Raw genomic sequence first — 18,829 nt, forward strand, 5'->3', positions numbered from 1 at the left:
AAAAAAAATCTTCCAAGGCGATTCTGATGTACAGCCAGGATTAAGAGTTGTTGATCTGGAGCCATGTCTCCCATACTTCGGTGTGGATCCTGATTTCCTTGAGGGTTTGTCCAAAACACAGATTGCCAGGAGTTCCCACTGTGGTGCAGCAGAGATGAATCCAACTAGTGACCATGAGGTTGCGGGTTTGATCCCTGGCCTCGCTCGGTAGGTTAAGGATCCGTCATTACCATGAGCCGTGGTGTAGGTGGCAGACGTGGCTTGGATCCCTCATTGCTGTGGCTGTGGTGTAAGCCAGCGGCTACAGCTCCGATTCATCCCTAGCCTGGGAACCTCCATGTGTCGCAGATACATCCCTAAAAAAGCAAAAAAAACCAAAACCAAAAAACTAAACAAAAAACACAGATTGCCAACTCCACCCCTGGGCTTTCTACTTAGGTGGGGGCCGTGGTGGTAGGAATTTCATTTACAACAAGCTTCTAGGAGATATTGATACTTCTTGTGAATAAGCTTTGATGGTGTGGGCTCCACACTTTGAGAACCCCTGAAGGGAAGCGTTGTGTTAGCAAAGAACTTGAAGCCCAGCGGAAGTTCAGTAGGAGCAGTAGGAACGAGCATGGTTAGTTGTGGCTCCTACAGTCACAGGAAGGAGGACTTGTATTTGTCACCCCCCCCATTCCCGAGAAGCTTATCACCATGGAGGAATGAGTTCCTCAGAGTTCTCGTTGTGGCATAGTGGGTTCAGAATCCAACTGCAGTCACTGCAGAGGTGCAGGTTTGATCCCCGGCTCCGCGCAGTGGATTAAAGGATCTGGTATTGCCATAGCTGTGGCTTGGATTCAATCCCTGGCCCTGGAAAGGGCCAGGGTCCAGGCATAAAATACATGAAAAAAAAATTTTTTTAATGAGTTCCTCCTGGGATGACTAGTTATTGTCTCCACATTGTGACTGTGTCTTGCCCTGCTCTCCTCATTTGCAGGCAGTGCTGCCCAGCAGGGTCTGGAGCTGGTGTCTAACTCCATCGAGCATGGTGCCATTTCAGCTGCTGCTCTTGCCCTCTGCCTCCAGCCTCTGTCCACTTTTTATATCTATGGCCAGAGAGAGGTAGCTTCTTTTCCTATAAGATGAGTTATTTTAGCCAGTTCGTTGGCTGGCATCAGCACCAAGAGAGACCTGCCATCACAGACCAGGCCAGTTTGATGATGCCTCCTAGACAAAGGCTACAGAAAGTCAGGGAGCAGCATGAAGCCAGGGAGAGAGGTGCTGCGGAGGGAACAGGGGCACTGAATTCGAACCCTGCCTGCTTCTCAATGTTTCCTTAGGTCTAAGTACCCTTTTTTTTTCTCTCAGTCCTGAGGAGCTCTGTCAGTCATAAAAGTGGTCCACGAGCCGACGGCAGCAGTGGCCATGCAGAGACTTCGAGCAACTCCCCTGCTATCGCTGAGAAAGATCGGTGAGTCTTCTCCAGAAGATCTGTCTTAAACTCAAGGGCTTCATTCCACTGGACGGTGAAACAGAATATCTCTTACACTGTGTTGTTTCGATGAATTAGAGAAAGGGGAGCCAAAAAGTGTTGCCCATCAGATTTTCCCATGTCAGAGGTCACTACTCTGTGGGCAGAAGTCTTTGGTCTATAGGGCATCCTGAACACAAGCCTCCTTTGCAAGTCCCCCTCATGGTGAAACCTGTACTTGTCTCCATTAGGTTAAGGCAGTAGTTTTCAGTTGGGGCAATTTTGCCTTCCTCCCCTCTGCCCCTGGGGACATTTTTGGTTGTCACAACTTTTGCAGGGGAGAGGGTTTTGCTAAGGGCAAAGTGGGCAGAGTGGGTAGAGGCCAGGAAGCTGCTACATGTCCTACAATGCAGAGGACAGCCCTCCACACCCAAGAATTAATTTGGCTAGCCTAAAATGGCAGTAGTCCCCAGGTTAAAAAAAAAAAAAACCTGTAGGTTTCAGCTAATGAGAAAAGGGAGTATCATTTCCTGTTTATCCACAACTTTTAGTTAAATATCATTTAAAATAAGTACAGCAGAGCTTGCCCAGGGCCACAGGGCACTATTTTCCTTGCACATCTGAGATGCTCAGGTCTGCAGGGGACAAGACCCCAACTAAGGTAGGCTCAGGTCATTTTAGGTCAGTCCAAGCCAGGCTGTGCCACCAAGCGCTGAACATCCAAGGTACTTTCTGTTCTTCGAGGAAGCCTTCAAAACCCGTCTTCTTTCAGAAAAGGTTTCCAGGAGTTCCCATCGTGGAGCAGTGATTAATGAATCCAACTAGGAAGCATGAGGTTGTGGGTTTGATCCCTGGCCTTGCTCAGTGGGTAAGGATCCCGCATTGCTGTGGCCGTGGTGTAGGCTGGCGGTTGCAGCTCCAATTCAACCCCTAGCCTGGGAACCTCCATATGCCAAAGGAGCGGCTCAAGAAAACACAAAAAACAAACAAAAAAAGGTTTCCAGGCACCAGCACACATGTCACCGTGGAGAGGACACAGGTGGACCGTGGCAAAGGGACTAGACTGAGGCCTGCCTTTCTTACTTTCCTCACATTGACTGTGGGACTCCCTTTAAAAGTTTACTCCAGGATTTGGAGAAATAAGCAGGCCATTGGAAAGGGCCTTGTGTCTTTTCACCTGGAAAAAGCGGTGGCCTTGATTCATATTTTTGAAAAATCAATCTTCATTTCTGGAGATAACTTGCCAATATTTTTGAAACTTGATAAATGATTTCTCAGTCCTTCTCTGGTGGTCTCACATTGTTGGTGCTACTGTTAAAGTAGACTCACCTTGTCCCTCAGTAACTGTGGGGATTGGTTCCAGGAGCCCCTGTGGACACCAAACCCACAGGTGCTCAGGTCCCTCATGTGACATGTCACGGTACAGCCAGCCCTCCGAATCGGTGGGTTTCTAATTCTTAGGTCTCCGCTCCACACTCCTGTGGCCCCCTCCAGTTGCCTTGTATGCAGACCAGAGCCGCACCAGAAAAGCCCCGCCCTAGCCCTCCCCAGCTCATCTGGCCTTGCCACTTCTGTGAGTGACACACACACACTCTTGTGACCTGGATTTCACACCCGGCCGTCATTTTTGATCCTACCTCTCACTTAACCCCACCTCCAATCATTTTTCTTAGCATCCTTCCCTGGCTCAGGCTTCCGATTATCTCCGTCTCTCCTCTCTCCACTCGCTCCTCTTTACAGACCAGCTTTCCTTTCTGACACCTGATCGATTATCCTAAAGCATGTTCTGACTTTTCAAAGAACTTTAATGGCTTCCCATTTTAGACCAAAAGAGGTTCAGGCATCTCAGTCTGCTGTTGCAAGCTTCTTCCTAGCCTGTTCCAGTTTGTCCTCCAGACTCACCTCCTGTGTGACCCTGTATGCCCCCCTCGGGCTACCCGGAGTCAGACTTCACATTGTTCTACCAGTGCACCTCCTTCTGTTCCCTCTGCCTGTTCCTTTCCATTCAGCTCCCACCTATTTCATCAAGAGACATTATCACATCCCCTTCCTCTACAGAGACCTTGGTTCTATTTTTTTTTTTTTTTGTCTTTGCGTCTTTTCCAGGGCTGCACCTGCAGCATATGGAGGTTCCCAGGCTAGGGGTCAAATCAGAGCTGCAGCCACCGGCCTACGCCAGAGCCACAGCAACGCCAGATCCAAGCCACATCTGTGACCTACACCATAGCTCATGGCAACGCCAGATCCTTAACCCACTGAGCAAGGCCAGGGGTTGAACATTCAACCTCATGTTCCTAGTCGGATTTGTTTCCGATGTGCCACGACAGGAAGTCTGAGACCTGGAATCTTTTTAATACTCCTTAAACCGTCATAGTCCATTTATGACAGTACTACTCCAAGTGCTGGTTCACAGCAAAGTAAGGAGCTTATGTCCAAATGTAAGTCAATCTGCTACTTTCTTCATCAAGAAAGTTTTGTTACTATACATATATATATATATATATGCATGTAGAATCTCAGCCCACCTAACAAGAGTCTTGGTGATACCTTGATTTGCATTCTGGCACAAGCCCCTCTGGCATTGTGAGAGGGAGCAGTGCACAGGCGGGTGCTCAGTCTGCTTTGGTGAATCACTCTCGGAGGCCCTTCACATCTTGCCTGGTGTCGTAGTTGACTGTGTGCTGTCAGCTTCTCAAGGCAGGTCAGCTTCTCATGGGTGAGGGCTGAGTTTCTTCTTCCTGTTTCTAATATACACATCGGTCTCATTACATTTATCAAGCTGACTTCCAAGGCTCTTCAGATTTTTATGAGAGGAATGTTCTTTCTCCTCAGTCTTTAGGCGGTGGCAGCAACAATAGAATCCAGAATAATTCATCACATAGTGTTTCAGGACATGCCTGCCCCAGTTCTGGGAGCTCATTTTCCCCTCTGTGTTTGAGGGTCACCTCCTTGCCCTGTGGATCAACCTAGGAAAGAAGGTAGTGACAGGCAGGGACGGGAAGCAGGGGTGGGGTGGGGGGTGGGCAGGCTGGGCATAATGAAAAGAGAGCTGGTCATGCCAGCGGTGGCGCTCTAAGCCACCAGATAGATTCAGGGACCCCTCAGGATGAGAGGGCTGAAGACAGAAGTCCCAGTGCTGGGTCATCAAGGACACAGGCTTATTCCATCTCTTTGCTCTGCTATCTCAGCACATCAGCCGTGCCCCCAGTTATGGGCATAATGTGGCTGCCGCAGTGTGCTAAGTATTACATGGCATTGTTGTCCCAAGTGGAAGGACAAGGTGGCTGGAATGGGAGCTCTCGTCTCGCTCTGTTTGTCAGGAGGGACACCTTCCCCACAGGTCCCCAGGAACTCCCCTTACATCTCAGCATCCAGAATTTGCAGAGATGGCTTGGCAGGAAGGCTGCAAGAGAGGCATGGAAAGTGAGCACAGACGTTTTCAGCTTCTGCAGGAAAGAGTAGGTAAAGAATAAAGGGGTTGGAGAAGCAGCCAACAAAACATTCCTAGAGAGTCCTGATGGTATGGTGATGAGAGCAGATAGGGACCGGGGAAAAGTAGAGAGAAGGCGCAATCAGAGGGATGGGAACATAAGGAAGACCCAGACGTGACAAGACATGCTGTGAGAATAAGAATGACAGGGAGATGTGAGGGCCGTCATTCTGATTCACCCATATTTACAGTGATGCCAAGTCGTTCCTACAATTATCTCATGTAATTCACACACCAAACTTTTGGGTGGCATTCCCCACTAGTAAACTGAATATGGGGAAGCTAATCAAATAAGTCTCAAATGCTGGAGCAGATGCCAATGCTGGGTTTGAGGCATCAGATTTACCTACCCCTGCCCCAGTCCGCTAGCATGGGGGTCCACCTGTGTCCCAGAGAATAAATGGCAGGTCTAGGGTTTGACTCCAGATTTCTGTCTCCAGCACTAATCACAACTAGTATTTGGAACTCATTAACAACTTCCTGGGCACTCACTGTGTTAAGAGTTTCACTTGCACAATTCTTTTTCATCCTCATAACAACTGTATGGGAAAGGTACACATTTTATAATTTCTGACATTTAACGAGTGCAAAGAACTTGTCACTATCACCTAGGCAAGAGTGTCAGAGTCAAGATCTGAACACAGACCTTCCAATTCCAGAGTCCATGCTCTTTTTTTTTTTTTTTTTTTTTTTTTTGTCTTTTGCCATTTCTTGGGCCACTCCCGCAGCATATGGAGGATCGCAGGCTAGGGGTCGAATCGGAGCCACAGCCGCCGGCCTATACCAGAGCCACAGCAACGTGGGATCCAAGCCACATCTGCAACCTACACCACAGCTCACATCAACACCGGATCGTTAACCCACTGAGCAAGGCCAGGGATCGAACCCAAAACTTCTGGTTCCTAGTCGGATTCGTTCACCACTGAGCCAAGACAAGAATTCCCGGGAGCCCGCATTCTTAACCAGTACATTCTCTCTCCAGGCTCTAAATGCCCAGCCCAGCAGGGCCTTTTCTTTTCTTTATTCTCTATAAATGTCATTGCAGCAAATCTTGAACCACAGTCAGCTAACGAATAAATTCTGATAGGCATCAAACTCACTGTGTGACTGGTGGAGAAAATTCCTGCACTGAATCTTGGGAAAAGCCCCTGGCTTCCTGGGAAGGGTGTCCCCGCGGGTGTGTGATGGGGGTAGGATTAACCAGGCTGCGGAGAAGGAAACCTCACGTTGCACGTAGAAGACAGTGGTTGGCCTGGCCCTTCGCTACTCCACTTCCTGTGCGAGCCTGTAACTGTGTACAGTGAATGACAGAATGGAAGGAGTCTTTTATGTCATGGGGCTTTGTTCCCAGGATGGTAATCCTCCATTTTAATGCCGATAAGTACAATAGTGAGGATTATGCCCCTTAATTTAATTTGGCCTGCATATGGCAAAGCTCTCACAAGGCTTTCATTTGACATTCTTTAGCACAGCCAGCCTGTTGTTGTGTAAAAAGAAGCCCCCATGAGGGAGGCAGCAGATTGATAATGCTGGTGCAGATGTTTTTACCCGGCAGCTTGTAAGGCACCCCCAGAGAAGATGCTTCGTCGTTGGCGCCTTCAGTGCAGATCCAGACTCTTGAGGAACTGGAACCTTCGTGACTCAGGCAGCTTGACGGGAGCTGGCACCTCACAAGAGGGGAAAAGCGAGCACATATTTCTCCCGTGTGTCATCCTTGCGGCCCCAGGGCTTTGAGCCAGTTGGGCTGACCTCAGAATTGATGAGCCAGAGAAACAGCCTCCCCATCAGGGCCAACTGTGGGCCAGATTTTCCTGTGGGCTGTGAAGTACAGATTGCCACGTATCTTGACAGACTGCATGGGGGGTCATTGTAGAAACACGGGGCAGTGCTAAGAAGATTAAACAACACAAAATTTCTCTTTTCCTATCAGTACCAGGAGATTTCCTCTCCCACTCTTCATTCCCATGCTTATGGGTCCTTCCCCTTTCATTTCTCTCCCTCAGGGGGCTGGAGCCCTCCAGTAACAGTCCTACGCCTGGGGCCAAGTTAGTGCACTAGAGCCTTAGAGAGCCTCCAAAGACACCAGCAGCCAGTGTGGGTGGAGGTCGGGGTAGTGGCCTTAGGATGCTAGATGTTACCTTGTTCAGGTAGAAAGCAGACAGGCTTTGGTGACAGACCTGGGTTTGAGTCTTGGTTCAACCATTTACGGACTGTGAGACTTGGACCAGTTCCTTCATCTTTCTGAACTTCAGTGTCATAGACGTTGAAAAGGGAATAATTGTGACAATTAGATATAATCTGTGCCAAGGAACTAGCACAGTTCTAGATGTAATAAATGCTCAATAAGGGATGAGGGTAAGCTGTGGTTGGGCCTGGTGATAGATGTAGTAATAATAGTAGTGATAGCAGTTCCCATTGTGGCATCCATGAGGACACGGGTTCAATCCCTGGCCTCGCTCAGTGGGTTAAGGATCCACCATTGCTGTGAGCTGTAGTGTAGGTTGCAAACAAGGCTTGGATCCCAAGTTGCTGTGGCTGTGGTGTAGGCTGGCGGCTGCAGCTCCGATTGGACCCCTAGCCTGGGAACCTCCATATGCTGTGGGTGCGGCCCTAAAAAGACACACACAAATGAAAAAACAGTAGTGATAGTAGTATTTTCTCCTGTAAAGGTAACATGAAATGAAAGGTCAAGACCCCACCGGCTTAGCGCTAGAGCTGTAGACTAAAATAAACATCGAGGATTCTGGCACCGTAGACACGTTGAACAATGTTCATTCTCAGCTTTAACTTGAGGGCCAGTTTTTGTGTGTGTGTGTTCCTGGCCCTTATCTCAGCGATAAATCTGAGGTTGACTCTGGGCCCAAGACTCACCCTTGTCCATCAGGCCAGCATGTCACTGGCACACCCTCAAGTGATAACTTTCAGAGCTTACTTGAGGGTTAGGGCCTTCTTATCACACCTAGATTTTTACAAAATATCAATTGGTCACATTTATTTTCAAAACCTTTGTGAAGCCAAGAAACTGTATCACCAGCTAAAAGGGGCTTCAAGGAAAAATCTGTTTTGAATTATATTTTTCCTTGTGGATTTGTGGCTGTACATAAATATTTATGTGAACTATTTCAACCAACCTTAAACATCAGTGATCCTTATGCAAAGGACCCTTTCAGAAGGACTGTGGATGTCCAGAATGTTGGCAATCAGAGTTCTCTTTATAGGACTAGATTCCAAAAACCTAGGACTGTTTTAAAATATTTGGCACCATTTGGTGGTTTTCAACAGCTTGTGTTTTCTTATTTCTATATATCTGTACATGCTGTTCCTTTGAATTCCCTTGCCAGTTCTTTCTGTACCTGTTGATGTTTAACCATCCTTCAAGGTCTCACCTCTGGCAACTCCTGCAGGTAGGTCCTGGATGCAGAAGAGCAGTCTAGGTGGGAGAAATAGTGGGCCCAGGGCCCAGAGGCAGGATATGCTGGGAGAGGCGGTGGGGGAGAGTGAGGAAGTGGGATAAAGAATGAGGGTGATGTGAGAGCGGTGGGAGGCAGGGAGAGCTGTAGGGAGAACTATTATAGGAAGTAAGGCAGATGGGAGCTAGGATATGAGAGGTCTTAAAAGCTGCATGAATATTTTGGACTTTATTCTATAAGCTGAAAGATGGACACCCACAGTGGTGGAGTAGAATATACTCTGCCAACATACTCTTTTTGGCCTACATGATGTTTTTGAAATTCTTATGTAGTTTCCAACATGGAAAAATAGAAATATTCCATCTCACAATTCAGATTTTTTTTTTTTTGTCTTTTTTTCTGCTATTTCTTGGGCTGCTCCCGCGACATATGGAGGTTCCCAGGCTAGGGGTCGAATCGGAGCTATAGCCACCGGCCTACAACAGAGCCACAGCAACGCGGAATCTGAGCCGCGTCTGCAACCTACACCACAGCTCACGGCAACGCTGGATTCTTAACCCACTGAGCAAGGGCAGGGACCGAACCCGCAACCTCATGGTTCCTAGTCGGATTCGTTAACCACTGCGCCACGACAGGAACTCCACAATTCAGATTTCTGATGGCCCCTGAAAAACTGGAGTATCTAGCATCTGTCCCTGGAAACTGAGTAGAGAGCCTGTTTTCCATTGACATCAGCTCACTGGCCTGTTTCATTCATGGCCTGGCCCTACCAGCTTCTGAATCCGATTCCTGCCCACTGTGTCCAGGGGCACCTTGCAGGTAGAGGAGACAGCTTAGGCTCCAGACTCTGGAGCCACATTGCTTCTCTTCTAGGCCCAGGTCTGTGTCCAGCTAGCTCCATGGCTTTGGGCAAGTAAAGCCTATTTCTAATATTGGTATCTACCTCATATGGCTGTTGTGAGAATAAACCATAGGAAATTTTTAGAAGACATGTAGTAGTAAGTGCACAAAAATGTTAATTCTTAATTACTATATTCTCCATGACATAGTAAATTCCAGGGCTAAAACTATCATCGCATATTTCTGTATGACTCACCAAATCTAGAATCTAGAATCTTTTGCCGCTATAGGCAAAAAATGCAAGTAATTGGTGAATGGATGAATGAATATGTGCTCCCTGAATTTTTATTTCTGTTGGGTCCAAAGCTAAATTTCATTACTTGGTCAGCAAATGCTTTCGATTTATCTTGAGTTTGAGTTGAACCCAATAATTCATTTTTGACAAAACAGGAAGATGGCTCTCTCAAAAAGACAACAGTGCTAACAACTGAATGCTGTTAACACTGTGTAGTTTTTCTGCAGTGAGTCTACTTTCCTAACTCAAAAATAAGCCCAAGTTTGGGAAGATGCTTAATTATGTGTTTTCTTTAGAAGCTCAGTTATTGGCAGGTAGCCATCTATGGTTAGTGCCTCAACTTAAAGGTCACTTGCCAGGAACTAGCACATAGTGAACTTAAGCAGAAATGATGTTAGAACATGTGTTTGAATGTTTGACTTGGGTTCTCTGACCACCCCCACCCCCACAAGGTGTGTTTTTGTGCCTGGTTCCTTGGACAAAGATGGAGCATGTCCAGAAGCAATTTGGACAGTTTGACATGAGAACTGGTTTCCTAGCTGTCCAACTCATCTTATACTTACTTAGCTGAGGTTACTATACCACCCCACTGAGGTCTTTATTCATTTTTATTTATTTTTATTTTTTTATTTTTAGGGCCACACCCTCAGCATGTGGAGGTTCCCAGGCTAGGGGTCAAATTGGAGCTACAGCTGCTGGCCTGCGCCAGAGCCACAGCAACACAGGATCCAAGCCATGTCTGCGATTTACTCCACATCTCATGGCAATGCCGGATCCTTAACCACTGAGTGAGGCCAATGATGAAACCCACGTCCTCATGGATATTAGACAGATTCGTTTCCACTGAGCCAGGAAGGGAAGGGAAGGGGAGGGAACTCCCCCCACCGAGGTCTTTAATGTGATCACCGGTGGACCGACTTGTGTTTCTGTTAACCTATCCCTAAGCATATTTGCCATCAGCAAATGATGACATCAGCAAATGTCATGAGCCTGCAAAGTTGATCTGCACAGTGGTTTCCCTCTGGAAAACTTGCACATTTACAGAGAACTTGGGTCCAGCAACATTTAAACATTTACTTTTTTTTTTTTTGGCCACCCTGCAGCGTATGGAGTTCCTGGGCCAGGGATCAGATCCGAGCTGCCGCTGCAACCTAGGTCACAGCTTCAGTAACACTGGATCCTTTAACCACTGTGCTGGGCTGGGGATCAAACCTTCATCCTGGTGCTGCAGAGACCCTGCCGATTCCATTGTGCCATGACAATATTTTATTTTATTTTATTTTATTTTATTTATTTATTTATCTTTTTTTTTCTTTCCAGGGCTGCAACCACAGCATATGAAAGTTCCCAGGCTAGTGGTTGAATCAGAGCTGCAACTGCCCACCTACAGCCACAGCCACAGCAACGCCAGATCCAAGCCACATCTGTGACCCACACCATGGCTCATGGCAGCACAGGATCACTGACCCAGGGGTTGAACCGGTGTCTTCACAGATACTAGTTGGTTCATTACCACTGAACCACAATGGGAACTCCATCAACATTTGCTTTTATTTGGAGAAATATCGTTTAAAACTGAATGATATATTCAGGAATCCAAAAAACTGCATTTTAACTTTGTGCTGTAGATGTCAAGCAGCTCTCTTTCTTTTTTTCACAGTTAAAAAAAAATCAGTTTTTCCGTATGATAATACCTCTACGTTTTCTCTCTTTAGCTCTCTCCCTTTTCTTCTGTCTTTCTTCTTCCTCCCTCCCCCCTGTTTCTAAAATAAAGGACAATTTCAAGTAATGACAAAATCTGGCAAATTCTTCTGACCGATTCTCCATCCCTTAGTCCCTTCCTACATTACTCACTTTGTGAGTGCAGAAAACTCTAGACATCCAGCTCATCTCTGGTATCTACTTTGTATCCTCATCAAAGCCTTCACGACCGTCAGGCTCGGAATGAATTTTTGATTTAAAAAAAAAAAAAAAACCCAGCACTTTTGCATATTGAGGTTATTGTGAAAGAAAACAAAACTTGCTCAAGTTGAAAATATTGCAGGAAACAATATTTGTATAAAAATGAATGCTGTATAAAATTGTTCGATTATGAGCACTTAAAGAGAGACTCTAACCCTTCAGGTTTAAAGAAGATTAACTTTGTAGTGTCCACAGCCTTCTTCACTTTATTTCTTCTTCTTCTCTGGGTTAGAAGGAAAAAAATATTCGTGTTTCAGTTCCGAGTATATTTGGTGAATGATATGGTCGTTCGCTCCTACCTGTAGGACACAAATGTGCCTGCGTATTTCCTGTTAGTGTTGTCCAGGCCTCTTTAAATTAAGAAGGAACCTGAGTGAGTCTTTGTCACAGAAGCTGTTGGCAGTAGTAATGCTACCCTCCCCGCGTGCAGTCTCAGTAGCTTCTCAGACGTGTCTCCTTGATGAGTAGACACCATAGGAGGAGGGCTGCATTTTCTCTTTTCATCTGAATGGTAGAGGTCAGGAAGACAGCGAGGAAGAGAGAGCTCGGATGGAAACAGAGCTCTGGCAACTGCTGTGATTAGGAAATGAGATAATAAACAGTCCCTGATACCAAGATTGTAATGGCCTAAGATCAACACAGTCTGGAGACGCAGGCAGGAGTGGCCTTCCTCGCGCTGGCCCAGACCCTCCCCAGAGAGCCCTTTGTGTCAACAAGAACAGCCAGCGCTCCTGGCCGGTTCCCAGCACTCAGAATGGGGCTATCATTTTTGTTTGCTTTGCAAATATCTTAATGGGAAGTGGTTCAACACCACCTATGGGTTAATCTGAGGGGTTCTGCTTGGCAGCTGTTAGCTCTGAGAACCACATGGCCCATTCTCCGGTGGAGGGAGTCAGGCTGACTGTTAACTACCCAGCACCAGGTTGAGGCATCTTGGCTTCTTGGATTTACAGACTGGCAGGAAGCACCTTGTTGTCTTTTATTTTTAGTTTGTTCCTCCTGGGAGGGTAAGGATGTTATTCTCACATCCAATTGCACTTTTCCCTCTAGAGCAAGGTGGTTGAGTGACTTCGTTTCGCTAGGTGACACATGCTTCTTTCACCCAAGCTCATTCGCATAGAATCTGAAATTTGATATAAAAAGTGGTGGTGCCATGGTGTGGAGGTAGTGAGATGGTTGCAGGAAGAAGGCTCTAGTATGTTAGTCTGGGTGGGGGAGGGCTCTACTGTCCTATCTTCCCCTAGGATCTCAAGAGTTGAATCGATAGTGAACTTCCTATGAGTTCTTTCTCTACTGTTTCCTTAGTTTTCTCTTCTCTGCCTGAATGTGGCTTTCACGTGTCTTGACCCATGGAAACGATCCCCTGGGTGACTTGGCCACCTCTTGTCTTTCTGGATCTGTCTGCTGACCTTGGCACAAATGAGCACTTTCTTGATGCTTTCCTCTCTGGATTTTAGGCAAGATTGGATGCTTTCCACAATGCAGGTTAGGGAAGTTCCTAAACTAATGACAGACTTCTTGGCATTTTCCAAATGCTCCATTCGTAAAAATGCAAAAAGTTCACATGCCTCTATATTTCAGGAACAAATGTCTAGCTACCCTCAGGAACAGTGCAGCCTTGCTTCTAAGACCTTTTCTTTTCCTGGAAGTGTCCTCACCTATTTGTAGGGTTGCCTGGTGGTTGAGAGCAGGGGCCCTGGAGTCCCCTAGACCTGCTTCTACTAAGGGTAAGACCTTGATGAACTTAACTTATTTTCTCTGAGCCTCATTTTCCTCCTCTTTAAATGGGAGATAAAAATGGCATAACGTCTACATCACCAGGTCATGCAAGTGAAATGACGTAACATATACAAAGCATGCAGCATCCCCGCTGACTTACAGAGAGCATTCATACATAGTAATGGGGGAGTCATTGTTCATTCTGAGGAAACTTAGTACTTTCATGTAATCCCTGGTACTATACATTCCTTTCCAAAGCCCTCCTTTTGAAGTCTGTTACTCCCAACCCTTTAAAATTAAACTAGTGTGTGGAGTTCCCACTGTGTCTCAGCAGGTTAAGAACCCCATATAGGGTCCATGAGGATGTAAGTTTGATCACTGGCCTCACTCATTGGGTTAAGGATCTGGCATTGCCACAAGCTGCAGTGTAGGCCTCAGATGTGGTTCAGATCTGGTGGTGCTGTGGCTGTGGTGTAGGCCAGCAGCTACAGCTCCAGTTTGACCCCTAGCCTGGGAACTTCCATATGCCTCAGGTCAGCCCTAAAAACAAAAGATGAAATTAAATTAAACCAGTGCTAAATTGAGGGCAATTTCAATATTACATAATAAAAGAATACATTATATGGAATAAAATAAGAATTCACGAATCCACATTGATGGAAGGAGGGAGGGAGGGAGAGAAGGACAGAAGGAAGGAGAGAGGGAGAGAGGAAGGAAGGGAGATGGGGGAGGAAGGAAGAAGAAATAAGGTAAGCTTTTCCTTGTAATAAAATGTGAAATAATCAATGTAAAAGAAAGGATGAAAGCAGAAAAATCACCATTTGGCAGCTACCAAAATAATCATTGTTTCAGGCAGAAATCATCAATGGATGTTAAACTGTAGGTGAAAGTTTTAGGAGTAACAAGCTATTTGCATAGTCTTAGAGGAAATCCCCTCAGGTGCGTATTAATTACAAACGGATGGCAGGAGAAATCTGGCAGCCACCATCTTTACCATGTGATGAAAGTCGGCATCACCAGTAATCAGACCAGTTGACAGCATGTGCCTCCCGATAGGAGGCACTGAGAAGAACACAGCATCACTTCTGTGGCTTTCCTGCCAAATATACATAACCGGAATTTAATCAGGCAGAAACAGCAGACAGACCAAACACGGGGGCCTCTTCCAAAATGACTGACCTGTAGGCTTCAGAACGAAATGCAAAGGGTGACTGAGGAGCTGTTCCAGATGAAAGGAGATTCAAAGAACATGGCGACTGAATACAATGTATGATCCAGAATTTTCTATCGCTATAGAAGACATCATAGAGACAGTTGTCAAAATCTGAATATAATCTATACAGTGGATGATAGCATTGTAGTAATGATAATTTTCTGACGATCATTGATCATTGCACGGTGGTCATGGAAGAGAAAGTTCCTGCTTTTAAGAAACACACCCTGAAGTGTTTAGGGATAAAAGAGTATCAGTTGCAACCGACTCTCAAATAGTTCAGAAGAAAACTTACGTGTTTGTGTGTGTGTGGTTATCAGTATGCACATACTAAGAGAAAGACAAAGGAAGAGGTAGGCTAAAGCAAATGTGTACATTGCTAAGATTTAGAGAATCCGCTGAGGAATATACAGAATTCCTTATACTGTTCTTATGGCTTTTCTATAAATAGGAAATTAAGTCAAAATAAAATATTAAAATTGGAAAGTATTTCCTCCTTTAGCAGGGCAGTTTATTGGCCGCTTTCTGATTTTTTTTTTTTTTTTTTTTTTTTTTTTTTTTTTTGCTTTTTGGGCCACATCTGTGGCATATGGAAGTTCCCAGGTGCCTACACCACAGCCACAGCCATGCAGGATCCGAGCTGCAACTGCAGCCTATACCACAGCTCACGGCAACACTAGATCCCCAAACCACTGAGTGAGGCCAGGGATAGAACCTGATCCTTCTGGACACTAGTCGGATTTGCTTCCGATGTGCCACAGTGGGAACTCCAGCCACTTTCTCTTTAGATCCTCATCCCTCCCCATCCATACCTGCAAGTCCATCCACATCAGCATGGCACTGCTGGGGGGGGTCTGTCCTTGAGCTTTTCCACTGTGACTTCACTCACTGGTCATCAGCACCTGCCATGCACCATCTTGTTTAGACTTTTCAATTCATTTTTTAAAAACTCCCTAAAATGCTCCTCACCTTCACAAGCCCTTACCTCATCTGTGTTTGTGAAACGGAAACACCTATGACTCAAACCCAGCCTACATCCAGTCTGGGACTTGAACCCACGATTTTTTTTTTTTAAATTATATTCACTCACCTGGTGTTTGGACTTAATGAGGCTTAGGTTCTTTGTGTCTCAACGCAGTAGGGATTCAGGGAGAGACAAAGTGATAGGTAAGAAATAAGATAGCACACTTGTGGAGTTCCTGGTATAGCTCAGCAGTACGAACCTAACTAGTATCCATGAAGACCTGGGTTCAATCCCTGGCCTCGCTCAGTGGGTTAAGGATCCAGCATTGCCATGAGCTGTGGTGTAGGTTGCAGATGTGGCTTGGATCTGGCGTTGCTGTGGCTGTGGTGTAGGCTGACAGCTACAGTTTCAATTTGACCCCTAGCCTAGGAACTTCTATATGCAGCAGATGTGGTCCTAGATTTAAAAAAAAAAAAAAAAAAAAAAAAAGATAGGACACTTGTGAGGGATAGGAACCAGCAGGCGAGGAGGCTCTGTCCCAAGGATTAGGTGGACTACATTTTTATAATCTAAGTTAAGTGGAAGGGGGAAAAGACTGCCTTCCTCCTCACTCTCCTAGTAGACCTCAGGCTCACATCACTAGCCCCTCCTTTGTTTCAGGTAAGAGAGTATTTGACCCCATGAGGTCAGACTAAGACTGTCAGGTGCTTATCAAATCAGCAGAAGGGTGGTGACATGTGCTAAAATATGTTGCATCATCTCAGGTTTCCATATAATGGGAGTCTCCTACTTTGGAATGTCTTCCTTCCCTTAAATTCCTGTCCTTGGTCCTAAGGATCATTATCTTGCTGAACTTGAATGCAGACCTTATTTTCTCTTTCTCTTAATGACCTGAAGCCTATCTCATGCTCTTATTTATGATTTTATAGTGAAGCAAGCCTGCTTCTTCTACAGTGTTCTGATGGCTTTCTTGAGTGATTGTTAACTTCCAGGGTCTCCCAAAGTTCCCTAGGTTTCCCTCTCTATCTATGGTTCCCTGTTGGAACTTCTACAACTACCTGTGTAAGTATCCTATCCTATCCCTGTCATTTCGGTCCCATTACTTAGTACCATGTTCATCCTGCACTTCAGTTTAGGGCTTCTTGCTTCTCTTTTCTCTAACCGAGCACTGCTTTCAGAATTAATGGAGGAAAACTGGATTTAATGTTACCTTTGGGGGATGTAGGGGGATGTAGGGGGGACACGAGCATCATCTAAGGAACGTGGATGTTAGACCCATCTCTTGCTCTGATGCTTGGACAAGTCCTATCACCCCTCTAGGCCCCCATTTCCCCACTTACAGCATGAAAAAAAAAATTAGTAAATGGTCTCTGACGTTTCCTTTGTCTCCACAAGTCTCTGCCTGGTCTAATCCAGTCTTTAAAGTGCTAAAGCTGTAACTCAACCCACAAGTTACCTTGGGACCCACCCAAAGGAGAGACAAAGTTTACAGAAAGGAAGCCACTTCAGCTACCTGTCGTCATTTTCCACCTTCTTGAGCCTGAACTGTCCAAGTGCAGGGATTTGTCTTTCAGAAGTGCAAAACTAAAAGTTTAGCACCTTGCTGATGTGTGTATTATTTCCAAATTCTGACCATGTCTACAGCGCTTAATTTAATCCTTTTAAAGTCATGTTGTCTTATATTTTTCTTTTGTTCTGCCAGAAAGGACAAGTGTAATCCTTTTGCCCCAGTTTGGCAATAATTTTTACTCATATTTTGCTGATGAAGAAGCCGAGGTGCTGGTTTGCCCAAGTTAGAGTGACCGTATTTGGCAAATGGAGATGCAGGATACCCACTTCAATTTAAATTTATGTAAACAACAAATTTTATCATAAGTGTGTCCTGTGAAGTATTTGAAAATTTTTATACTAAAGAAATTATTTATCGTGTACCTGGAATGCAAATTTAAGTGGGTGGTCCCATATTTTATATGATAACACTAACCAAGTACTTTGGAACAAATATGTCATAAATATTTATCATAAAGTTTGTTGCTAAACTTTTACCAAGTGTTTACAGTAGTCCTCTGGCCTCTATGTGCCAGTTTTGTTTTGTTTTGTTTTTTAATCTGTTAGGAGCTTTCTATTGAAAACATTCTAAGACCTCAATTCCCATTTATTTACAAAAGTCTTTATGCAAATATCATCTTCTGTAGCCACTTAATCTCAAATTGCAGACCCTGCCTCCAGTACTTCTTATGCCCCTTCCCTGCTTTAATTTTCTTCTTTGGCCCTGACTTCTATTTAATATGCTAACATATTTACTTATTTTCTCATTTATTGTCTGCCTCTCTCACTAGAATGTGGGGTCTTATGAGCATAGGAATCTCAAATTTCTGTGTTCACTGCCATAATCCCCAAAACAGTAGGAGACGAATTAAAGGGGCTCAATAAGTATTTGTGGAATGAATGAGTGATGGCTGGAAGGCGATGGGGGACCTTACATTGCACAATGTAACATACATTGTTCTTATAATCATATGGTAGCTCAAAAGGCTTGGCACCAAATTAGAGCCTTGAATGTAGCTCAAGTGTGTATAATTTTTTTTTTTTCCTAAGGCTGTACCTGGGGCTGTGGAAGTTCCCAAGCTAGGGGTCAAATGGGACCTGCAGCTTTTGGTGTACATCACAGCTTGTCACCATGCCAGATCCTTAACCCACTGAGTGAGGCCAGGGATCGAACCCACATCCTCACAGAGATAATATCAGATCCTTAACTCACTGAGCCACGAGAATTCCCAAGTGTGTATAATCTTTGTTGTTGTTGTTGTTGGGGCGAACCTGTGGCTATGGGAGTTCCCAGGCTGGAGGTCAATTCAGAGTTGAAGCTGCCGGCCTATGCCACAGCCACAGACACACCAGATCCAAACCTCACTGTGACCTACACCACAGCTCACCACGGATCCTTTAACCTACCGAGCAAGGCCAGGGATCAGACCACAACCTCATGGATACTAGTCGGGTTTTTGACCACTGAGCCACAATGGGAACTCCCCGAAGTGTATATAATCCTAATATTAGTCCATAGACATAAAGTTAATAGAGGGTCGGCAGATCAGGAGTTAAGGGTTATCTCCAGACATAGTTTGGATTTAATTTAATCCTCCTGCTGGCAGATTTTCTAGATTAGATGTTAGTCACCCCAGATGTCACTTATTAAAATCCCAAATATGACTGCGTGAGTGTCCAGTAACAAAGCGGCACAGGCAGCCATGAGCTCTGTGTCCCCTGGATCTGGGTTGGGATCTCGGAGCCACCTGGGCAAGTTTCTCAAACAGCAAAACTTTCCCAGCGAAACATTTCTGGGAAATGGAGACTCTGGTAAGATCTCGTGCTGATGTGAGCACTGAATGAGGTGAACCAGTCAAACCCTCAGCACAGTAAAGCGCTGGTCAGCTCCTCTGGCTGGACCGAGGCCCTCAGCCCAGGGCCATGCTCTCCTTC

The 18,829-nt window shown here is 45.5% G+C and overlaps 1 protein-coding gene across 3 annotated transcripts in view; it reads left to right on the forward strand.

Moving 5' to 3' along the window:
- The window catches only part of MYO3B (myosin IIIB), a 423,015-nt gene that overhangs the window by 301,199 nt on the left and 102,987 nt on the right, over positions 1–18,829 (forward strand). For all 3 annotated transcript variants that reach the window (XM_021076498.1, XM_021076497.1, XM_021076499.1), the window contains one exon: positions 1,351–1,453. In XM_021076498.1, the coding sequence (XP_020932157.1) occupies positions 1,351–1,453 (103 nt within the window). The remainder of the gene's footprint in view (positions 1–1,350; positions 1,454–18,829) is intronic.

This window comes from Sus scrofa, chromosome 15, assembly GCF_000003025.6.
Source record: "Sus scrofa isolate TJ Tabasco breed Duroc chromosome 15, Sscrofa11.1, whole genome shotgun sequence".
Lineage (NCBI taxonomy): Eukaryota > Metazoa > Chordata > Mammalia > Artiodactyla > Suidae > Sus > Sus scrofa.